At 42.0% G+C, this 11,221-nt stretch overlaps 1 protein-coding gene across 2 annotated transcripts in view; it reads left to right on the forward strand.

Moving 5' to 3' along the window:
- Nucleotides 1-9,228, forward strand: part of THADA (THADA, armadillo repeat containing) — a 438,429-nt gene extending 429,201 nt beyond the window's left edge. Inside the window, exon 38 of one of the 2 annotated variants that reach the window (XM_027865188.1) lies at nt 7,722-9,228. In XM_027865188.1, the coding sequence (XP_027720989.1) occupies nt 7,722-8,099 (378 nt within the window). In that variant the 3' untranslated portion in view covers nt 8,100-9,228. The remainder of the gene's footprint in view (nt 1-7,721) is intronic. The other variant, XM_027865189.1, reaches the window with a different exon arrangement.
- The last annotated feature ends 1,993 nt before the right edge of the window (nt 9,229-11,221 follow it).

Genomic DNA, 11,221 nt, shown 5'->3' on the forward strand with positions numbered 1-11,221 from the left:
TATTAAGTACAATGGGATCTTGTATTCTCTACACATTTAACTATGTGATGAAAGATGTGGTCTACTACAGAATATTGTTTGTGAGACTTTGACTGTTCCTATCTTACGTCTTCATCAAGGATGACTTTAATACTTATGTAGAATATTCTTTTAAAAATTTCGTAGAAACTAGAAAGTGGGCATATGGTAGGTAGTTATTGATTTTGTCTTAGGTGACTTTTTGTTGTTGTTGTTAAGATAAGGATTGTGATTGCTGTTGTGTTTCATAGGTTGCCATGATCAAAGAATTCATTGCCTGATAGCCAGCTCCTTTGGAGGAGCCAAAGCAGGGGATGGGAACAAATATTTATTAAGCACCTACTATGTGCCAGGCAATATGCTACAGGCATTACAAATATCATCTCATAATGAGCTTCTCCATTTCAGCGTGGCTGGTCCTTAAGAGAGCAGACAGAGGCTGTTGTTGGGACTGAATCCTAAGTCTTTCTAGCATAGTAGGTCCTTCCAGAGGTTTTGCATTATACTAACATTGTCTTCAAGAACCCAGAATCAATTCCATGCCATAATGACAGATTGGAGAGAGAGTGTGTGTGTGTGTGTGTGTGTATGTGTGTGTGTGTGTGTGTATTTTTTTTGGGGGTGAGGCGATTGGAGTTCAGTGACTTGCCCAGAGTCACACAACTAGTAAGTGTTATGTGTCTGAGGCCGGATTTGAACTCAGGTCCTCCTGACTCCAGGGCCGGTGCTCTATCCACTGTGCCACCTAGTTGCCCCTGGAGTATATATTTTGTGGGGAAGATAAAATTTTTTTTGTCCTTTTAATTTTTTTTTTATCCTGAACATAACACCAAATGAGACAAGTATTTCCATATACAAAATAGAACCCCCAAAAAGAGGACCATATATGAAGCCACAAATCTATATCATGAACAGCTTTTTTTTCTCTCTAAGCATATAATGAATTCAATACGTTATCTCCAAAGCTGCCCAGTTTGTCTGTGGTTTCCTACTGACCTTCATTCTGTTCTCTTCTAAGCATTTTAAACAATGCTTCAGTGACTCTCATTTCTTGCTTTTTTTTCCCCCATTTTGGTAACCCCATCACTATTCCCCTCTTCCCACTTCAAACGAAAGAAAAGTAAAATCCTTGTGTCATATATACAAGTTAAACAAAACAAATCTCTACTTTGGCCACGTCTAGAAAAAAGTATGTTTCATTCTGTACCATGTCATATCTACCTTCACAGCATTTCTAGTATACATCCCTTTTTCTTCACTCACATAATCAACACCCTGGTAATCACTTTACACCTAGACTATTGCAATAGCACACACATACACACACAGAGGCAGACATAAGTATAAAATTATATATACACGTAATATATATATATATACATACATATTATATATATTTAATACATATACATGTGTGTATACACATACACATGTATGTACCTTTTTTGGTCAGTTAGTTATGTCTAATTCTTCATGACCCCATTTGGGGTTTTCTTGGCAAAGATACTGGAGTGGTTTTTCATGTCCTCCAGCTCATTTTACAAATGAGGAAACAGAGGCAAACAGAGTTAAGTGATTTGCTTATGGTCACACAGCTAGTCAGCATCTGAGGTTGGATTTGAACTCAGATTCTCTTGACTCCAGGGCCAGCACTTTATCCGCTCTGTCACCTCACTTCCCTAATAACCTATGTACTCAGCTGCTAAAGTGATCTTCCTATAGGGTAAGTCTGACTAGAGCCCTTTTTGGTAAATTCCAGTGGCTCCCTCTTGCCTCCAGGATCAAATAGAAAATATTCTCTCTTTTAAAATAGTTCACATACTGGCCCTTTCCTGCCCCTCCCCTCTTCTTATACTTCACTACCCTCCACATATTTTACAATCCAGCAACATTAGCCTTCTTACTGTGCCTTGCACTCCATCTCTCAGTTCTCTGCCTTTTTACTGCCTGTCCCCCAAGAATGCTATGCTCTCCCTCCTCTCCATCCACTAGCTTCTCTGGCTCCGTTCAAGACTCACCTCAGGGGTTAGCTATGTGGCACAGCAGATAGAGCTCTGGCCTTGGAGTCAGAAGGACCTGAGTTCAAATCTGGCCTCAGACACATAACAGTCACAAAGTTTTGGGGCAGCTAGGTGGTGGCGGGTAGAGCACCTGCCCTTGATTCAGGAGGACCTGTGTTCAAATTCGGCCTCAGACACATAACAGTCACTAGCTGTGTGACTCTGGGCATGTCACTTAACCCCATTGCCTAACCAAAAAAAAAAAAAAAAAAGACAACTCAAATCTTGCCTTCTCCAAGGTGCTTTTTTCCACCTAAGAGTTATCTTCCCTCTGAGATTACTTCCCAGTTTTACTTTATGTAGCTTGTATGTACATAATTGTTGTCTCCCTCATTAGAATATAAGTTCCTGGAGGGCAGGGAGCATGATTTTGCCTTTCTTTGTATTTTCACTGCTTAGCACAGTACCTGGCACAAAGTAACTACTTTATAGATACTTGATGATTTCTTTTGGATCACTGAACAACAAGATGATAGACTGGACGTTTTCTATGATCCCTACATCCACTAAAACCTCTCCAAAACAGAAATTATGCTCCAAACATAAAGCAACTTCAGCTGTCTCCAAAGTCTAGGATCCAGAATCCATAAGAATGCAAAAAATAAACCCCCCAAATCCAGGAACTGACAGTCGCTGACCCTGAGCTCATGAAGCACCTTCCCCCACCCTCCAAGGACATGACACAAGCTTACAGCAAAACTCACCCCCTATCCCCTGATACCCCCTTCCCTCTTCTAGTGCTATGGAGAACCAAACTCCAGTCCGTAGAAGTTTGTTCAGGACTTTTCAGCCAGCTTGGACAAAGCCCTTCAGCAAAAGGCTTCCAGGGGGCTAAAACCTGGGAGCACCATCTCTGCAAAGGTCTGAACTGGCCCTGCTGGGAAAACAGACTTTGTACTGCCAGCACTGGGCCAGAGAACTGAAGCACAGAGGGACAGGGGGATTAGGCAGCACTCCACCAAGCCTGAGAAAAAGAACATGGCACCCAGTTGGGACAAGTTCTGACCACCCAAAAGCCAATTGGGGCAGAGACCTCGGCTGGTGAACTATTAATTGCCCAGTAATTATCAAAGATTTCAAGAAGAAGAAAATGTAGATACTTTGAACACAAACGGATAAATCAACAAGAAAAATGACATACTTTTAAAGAACAGTTAGTACCCTTACTTTCACAAATTATTTCCAAAAATTGAGAAAAAAGAAAACCTATGAGATAAATATAATCCTAATACCTAAACTGGGGGAAAGGTAAAACAAAGAAAGAAAACTGCAGGCCTATATCATTAATGAATGTTAACTCAAAATTTTAAATAAAATCTTGTCAGACTACAGCAATTTATCCAAGAAATCATTCATTGTGATTAAATGGGATTTATACCAACCATACCAAAGGATAACTCAACATTACGAAAACAATCAACATAATTAATCATATTAAAAACCAAAAACATTCCAAACCATATGGTCATCTCAGTAGATGCAGAAAATGCCTCTGACAACGTACGATACTCTTTTCTGCCCAAAAACCCTACAAAATATAGGCAAAGAGGGACTTTTAAAAACTACCATAAAAAGCATCTATCTAAAACCAAAGGCAAGCAGCATGTGCCATGGAACCCTTTCCAATAAATGCAGCGGTGAAGCATGGATGCCCACTTTCTCTACTATTACTTGATAGTTCTGGAAATACTAGCAAAAGCAATAAGACAAGAAAAACAAAAGGAATCAAAACAGGTAAAGAGGAGATGAAACTATTCCTGTTTGCTGATGACATAATGGTTTACTCAGAAATCCCTAGGACATCAACGAAGATACTAATCGAGACAATAACTTCAGCAAACTTACAGGCTATAATATAAATCCTCAAAAATCAACAGAATTTCTATGTAATAATCAACAAATCACAAGATGCTAAAACAGAAAGGGAAATTCCATTCCAAATAACTACAAAATGCATAAAATATCTGGGGATTCACCTCCCAAAACACACAAAAGACTTGTATAGATTAAATTACAAAGTGCTCCTTAAAGAAATAAAGAACAACCTAAATAGCTAAAGGTATATTCAGTGATCACGGTTAAGCTGTGAGAATATACTAAAAGACAATACTATGAAAATCAATGTACACTTCTAAATGTCATGCCAATCAAATTACCAAGGGAATACTTTATAGAACTTAATAAAATAAGAACGGATTTCATTTGGAAAAACAAAAGATCTAGAATAATAAGGGAAATGGTGAAAAGAAGTAAGGACAAAGGGGTGTAGCACTTCCAGACCTAAAGCTACACTATAAAGTAGCAGTTGTCAAAACCATTTGATATTGATTATAGAGAGATAGAGCAATGAAACAGACTAGACAAAGGAGATTCAGTGAACAATAGGACTCAGTAACCCAGTATTTGATAAAGTGGAAAACATACTAGCTAGGGAAAAACTCCTTATTAGATAAAAACTGGTGGGAACACTGGAAAGCAGTCTGGCAGAAATTAGGCTTAGACCAACACCTTACACCATACTCCACAATGCATTCTAAATGGATACATGACCTTAATATTATACATTATATTATTTTTTTTTTAAATCACCTTAGGAGAGAAACAGATCATATAGTTCTCATAGCTATGGGTAGGAGGTGTATTCTTTTTTTTTGGCTAGGCAATGGGTTTAAGTGACTTGCCCAGGGTCACACAGCTAGTAAGCGTCAAGTGTCTGAGGCCGGATTTGAACTCAGGTCCTCCTGACTCCAGGGCTGGTGCTCCATCCACTGCGACACCTAGCTACCCCTAAGGGGAGTGTATTCTTAATCAATCAAGAGATAGAGACAATTACAAAAGATAAAATAGATAATTTTTAATTGTTGAAACTGAAAAGTTTCTGCACAGACAACATTAATGCATCTAGGATAAGAAATGAAGTATTGTGTGTGTGCATACATATATGTGTGTGTATGCATACAAATAATAGCCATTCCTCAACAGGTAAATGATCGAAGGATGTGAACAAAGTACATAAAAGAACTGCAAAACAACCACACAAAAAAATTGCTCCAAACCACTGAGAAATCAAAACAGTAATAAGCAATTGGAAAGTAATTTGGAATTATGCAAATAAAGTGACTGAAATGTCTCCATTACTGGTTTATACCCCAAAGAACCCATAGATAAGGGGGAAAAAAAGGCCACATATACGCCAAAATATTTAAAGCAGCACTGTTTGTGCTAAGAATTAGAAACAAAGTAGATATCCATTAATTGGGGAATGGTGAAACAAATTGTGGTATATGAATGAAACTGAATATTACTGTACTATAAGAAATGATGTGTGTGATAAATACAGAGAAGCATTGATCTCTATGAACTGATAAAGAGTGAAGTAAACAGAGCCGAGAAAACAATATACATGAGTACAACAGAGTAAATGGAAAGAACACCACCCTCCAAAATCAAAAGTAAATGTAATCAAATTATAAATATCAAACATGAGATATGAGAAGGCACACTCCCAACCCACTGCTTTGTGAAGGTGGGAAGCCCATGGGTGTTATACACTGTATATGTTTTTGGACTTTTTTAATTTATCAGTTGTGCTGCCTTCTTTTTTCTCTCCAAAAAATACTATTTATCATATGGGATGGCTCTCTGTAAAGGGGAAGAGGAAGGACACATGGGTATGGTAATGTAAAAAACAGAACATATCAATAAAATTTATTTTAAAAATAAATACTTGATGATAATGATGGACTGCCAGGTCAGTAGTATTTTTCACCACAATCCTTTGGGACTCTGGTAATCACATTAATCAAAGTTTTCATGTCTCTCAAAGTTGTTTTTCTTTATAATGTTATTGTTATTGTATAAATTATTCTTCTAATTCTGTTCACTTCATTATGCATTAATTCATGTATCTTCCTAGGTTTGCCTTTCATTGTTTATGGCACAATAATATTCCATTACATTCATATACCATAATTTATTCTCCATCTGATGGGTACTCCCTTAGTTTCCAGTTACTTGTCATATACAAAGAGCTGCTATAAATATTTTTTGTATATATGAGTCATTTTCCTCTTTCTTTGATCTTTTTGGGGTATAAGCACATTAAAGGTATCGCCAGGTCAATGGGTACATAGAGTTTAGTGATTATTTTTGAATATAGTTCCTAATGACTCCCATAGTGGCTGGACTAGTTTATATCTCTACCATCAGTGCATCAATATACCTGTTTTCCCCCAGCCCTGACAACAGTTGTCATTTCCTACCCACTCCCCTTTTCTGGGATCATCTTTGCCAATCTGATAGGTATGAAGTAGAAACTTGGAGTAGTTTTAATTTCCTGGGAAGATGAAATTTGATAGAGACAAACATAAAGTTCTGTGTTTGTGTTTTTAAAAAAAATAGTTTTGCAAATACAAATGGGAGAGGTATAACTACACAATAACTCAGGTAAAGAAATTGAGATACAGGGCAGCAAGGTGGCGCAATGGACAGAGCACCGTCCCTGGAGTCAAGAGGACCTGAGTTCAAATGTGACCTCAGACACATGATACTCACTAACTGTGTGACCCTGGGAAGTCACTTATCCCTGATTGCCTTGCCAAAAAAAAAAGAAAGAAAGAAAGAAAAGAGATTCTAGTGGACTTCTGAGTCAATTTCAATCAGTGGTACAACATATTAGTCCCAAAATTTCAGAATTGGGCTGAATTAAGAAAGGTGGCATCCAGAACACAACAGGCCCATTTCTGCTCTTTTCATGCCACATCTGGAGTATCATGTTGAGTTCTAAGCACCACATTTTAACCATACACGACAAGGATGGTGACCTCAAAACCATGACATACAAGGATTGTGGTGTAGAGGAAGGAGCACTGGATTTAGTCAGAGGCTGAGGCAATGTAAAGAGTTCAGGATCTGGAGTCAGAGGTTCACATCCCTGCTCAGCCACTTACTATCTGTGTGACCCTGGACAAGTCACTTAACTTTTAGACTCCAAATTCCTCATCTGTAAAATGAGGGTGTTGGACTAGATGACATCCAGGATCTCAATCCAGGATCCTGTGACCCTGGTTCAACTAGTTTTGCCAGTTGGGTTGCTAGCTGTGTAACTTTGGGTTTGTCAATTCATCTTTCCTGAGCCTCAGTTTCCTCAGCTATAAAGTGAGGTTTGGACTAGATGACTAAAGTCCTAAGGTCTCTTCTAGCTCTAAATCAGTCAGTCAACACACATTAAGCACCTACTATGTGCCAGGCACTGTGCTAAGTGCTAGGGATACAATAAAAGGTGGGCAAAAGACAGTCCCTGCTCTCAAGGAGCTAAACCTGAGTAGGATTCCCATACAGATTGGACTGAGTGGCTTCTTAAGCCCCTTCCCACTCTCAGATTCTGTCATCAGCCCCATTTTCAGAGCACTGAAGTGTCCTGCCCACCATCACACCGTAAACCACTATCAGATTGGCTATAGAAGCCCAAGGCTCTCCTGACTCCAAATTTCATGTTTTTCCCCAGCATATGTTGTCCCTGAGGGACTGTGTTTGGGGGGAGGGAGGGAGGAACGTTTGTTCTGTGTCTTTCTGGGCTCTGCCAGAGATGGGTCCACTTAATACGACTATTTCTCACCTTGCTTGTTTGTTCTTTCTGTCCAGGTGGAAGATGACTTTGTGTTTGACAAAGAGGAAGTGAACTTTTGGGCTGAGACGCTAACCTACGTCAGCCACCTGGTCAAGCACTTGTCTCCTCTGTGTAAGAAAAGTTGGCCTTCCCAGGATCCCCAGGAGCTCAGTCGGCTGAGAAAAGCAGCATCCCAGCAGTACCAGCACCTATCACAGCTATCCAAAGAGCTGCCCCCAACTCCTGAATTTTCTAAGACTACTGACCATACAAGACTTCGCATCCAGAAGGAAAGAACATTAGCTTGCCTGAAGTTGCTCGACTTTCTTGAAGGGAAGGAGGAGAACCCCACACCTGGGCTATTGAACTTACCCCATCTCTGGTCATTTAATTCTACAGAGAACAAAGCCTAAATCTACCGAGTGATGTGGGAAAGAGATGTGTTGTAGAGTTGGGGAATTATTTTCCTGCACTGAATACACTGGAAATGTTAACCTAAATTAAAAATCCTTTTGTTCACTGTGTGCCCTCTGCCCCAGCGAGGGGGACCGAGCGCCCCTTCTTACAGAAGGATCTTTCTTCTTAATACATTGACTCAGTTCTTGCAAGCCAGCCAAGTTTATTGCAGCTACCATTGGAGGTGGAGCCCTTAAACGTGAGATTTACCTTCCTCCCAGGTGCAGGCCACCTGCAGGCCTGAATTAGCTATGTTTTTCCCTACTCTAGCTTAACCCTGTCTGCATTCCCCTTCAGCTCTCATGTTTTTAACGTGATTTAAAAGGGGAGGGAAAAAAACTCATTCAGATTCTTTGATCAGATTCTAAATTTTATTCATTTTAGTAAAGAAGGAAATACATTCCAAATGTTTCCATTTTTTAAAATCTGAGTGAATTAAAGAGCAACTTCATACAGATAATTTGATTGTGTTAAGAGACCTGCAGTGACCTATAATTTAAAAATTGTATTTTGTCCCAAGTCATTAAAAGAGCCTTATGGTATTTCTTAGTCTCCCCCCACCTCCCAAGGTGTTTGATCAAAAGCAGTCATAGAAGTAGTCTGCAAAGAAATTAGCAGCAGTCCCCCGAAGCTCTTAGAAAGGGTCTTGGGGGAAGAAGGTCCCGGCTTTGAGAATGGTTATTGCCTTAAAAAAACACACACATACACACACATTCTCTCTCCCCCCAAACCATGCATTTGAATGCTATAAACTGGAGACTTCTAAGAATTTCCTGATGCCTCCCAGAACACCCAGGAGGTGGCACCCTCGCATGGCTTTTGCTAGAGAACTCTGAAATAGGGCAAACTTCCTAGTCTTTTTCCCTTTAATTTACAACTTCTGAAGAGTCACAGATTCAGTTATTTCAATATTAAGCAATCCAGGATGCGTTTTAACAGCAACCAGATTCACTCTTCAGTTCAAGCCATTCAAGAAAGCCACTTTTTAGTCTGTGTGTGAAAATGCATAGATACTTCATTAGTATCTGGCAAATACATGTTTAATAATGCCTTCTTAAGAGATCAATTAAAGTTATTTTAATGGTTTGTCAAGGTCTGAAGGGTATTTGTGGGAATGAAAGTGTTTGAAATACTTATTTCCTTTGCTGGAGAGTAAAAGTTGAATATTTAATAGCATGGGGTGGGGGGGAACCTGTGATGTCCAGGGACACTTATCACATCAAGAATTCCTATGTATCTTAAAGGCTTAGGGAGATGACTGAGTCAGTGACTTGCCCATGGTCACAAAGCTAGTTCAAGTCACAGTCAAGACTGGCCCTCGTAGTTTGTATTTTTGAGACACAAAAAGGCAGCACAACATAATGGAGAGAACACTGGCAGGAACCCTGAGACTTGGGTTCTAGTCCCGACCCTGTTCGGGGTTTTGATGGCTAAATGAAAAATATTCCCCTTTAGATAACCTGATAAGCCTTTTCCAACCTAGATAGGATGGTTCTTAGACAAAAAGTGAGCAATCTGACTCCACCCTGGACACTGAGACTTTCCAGCTTGGCCTACCAAAACTGGCATTCCCCTAGCACAGCCTTTGAGAACCCAAGGTCACCTCTCTGCATGAGCAGGACTTTGACGGAGAGTTATTAGTATTATTATTATTATTATTCACAAGCCCATCTGCTTCCAGCCACGTGGTTCTAGTGTCCTTTTGGTGGAAGGAAAATTGGATTTGGTCTGAAGACTTCCACTGGGGCCATTCTGGGACGTGGTCGTTAATCTGTAAAATAAAGTACTCGGTCTTGATTTTAAAGATCCCTTCCAGTTCGAAAAGTTTGTAAAGTGGGTGTCCTCTCCACCTGCACCCACCCACCAGAGCTTTGAGATTCACGGGATTAGACCTAGATATCTCAGAGATCGTACAACTTCATTTAACAAATTAAGGAGGCCAGGATTAAGTGCAATGACTTGCCCAAGATCATAACTAATTTCACAGACTTCAGTCACCTCATGCTCTCTTCTCGCCGCCGCACTTACTGCCATGGGCTACCTCTAACTTTAATGCCAGGGCAAGCATGGTATGATAGACCCAACCTCCTGCTGGGCACTTAGCAAGCCTTAATAAATGCTCATTTACTCAAGTGACTGGGAGGAAGGAAAGGAGGGAGGTGAAGATGGCAGGGGAACGGAGAGCCACCACAGACTGTCTTGGCACCAATCTCTGCTGCGCCGTAACTTGCCCACGGGAGGAGCCACGCGACTTTGACCAAAGCAAAGCCGACAATCCAGGGACTCGGAGCCACAGGATCCTAAACAGACAGTCGCGTTTGACCCGGCTGCCGCGGGCTCAGAACCCCGACTTCGCCGGCGTGGCTAGACAAAGCTAAAGCGCTCGTGGGCGGGGCGTCCCTACCCCAGGCCCCTGATTGGGAGCCCCTAACAGAGTGAACCCCGGGAAGGTGGGGGAGTAAAACGCTCCCCAGCTGTAGCCGGGAGGAGCGCTAGAGGGGGCTGTCTCCCCGGGAAAAGGGGACAAAACTTTGGGCTCCCCGATTTTGCCACCGCAGCCCAGGCTGGCGGAAGGCGGGCGTGGCAAGCGGGTGGGCGTGAAACTGACACCGTGGTCTATTACCCCCCGGATCCCAGACAACAAGAGGGTTGCAAGCACAGGAACCCGGGAAGCTGGGGGGCGCGTCAGGCAGAGGCGGCCAGTGTCCACTTCTCCCCTGACCGCAGGAGACTTTAGAAGAGGAGGAGAAGAGCCATTGCCCCCACAGACCTGCCCCCCTCACCCCGGCCTCGGCTCGGGCTCCTCCGCCCGGGACGGCCCGCGCCACTCACTGCGCCTTTGGCCCCGGCTCAAGGTCTTGTGATGTGATTAGCAAGCCAGCTCCTTGTCCTCTGACACACAGCCCCGCCCCGGCCCGCTCGGGCCCTGTTTACCAGGCCCCGGCTGGGGGTGGCGGGGCGGAGCCTGGAGGACCCGGGCTTTTCCAGTCCTACCCAGCCCCACGCCCCCTCCACCCCTAAGAGCAGGCGCACTTCCCTCAGGGCCTGGAGGAAGCCCCTGCCGCCGCCTCCACGTGTT

The sequence above is a fragment of the Vombatus ursinus genome, unplaced genomic scaffold (assembly GCF_900497805.2).
Source record: "Vombatus ursinus unplaced genomic scaffold, bare-nosed wombat genome assembly UNPS02014778.1, whole genome shotgun sequence".
NCBI classification, from domain to species: Eukaryota; Metazoa; Chordata; class Mammalia; order Diprotodontia; family Vombatidae; genus Vombatus; species Vombatus ursinus.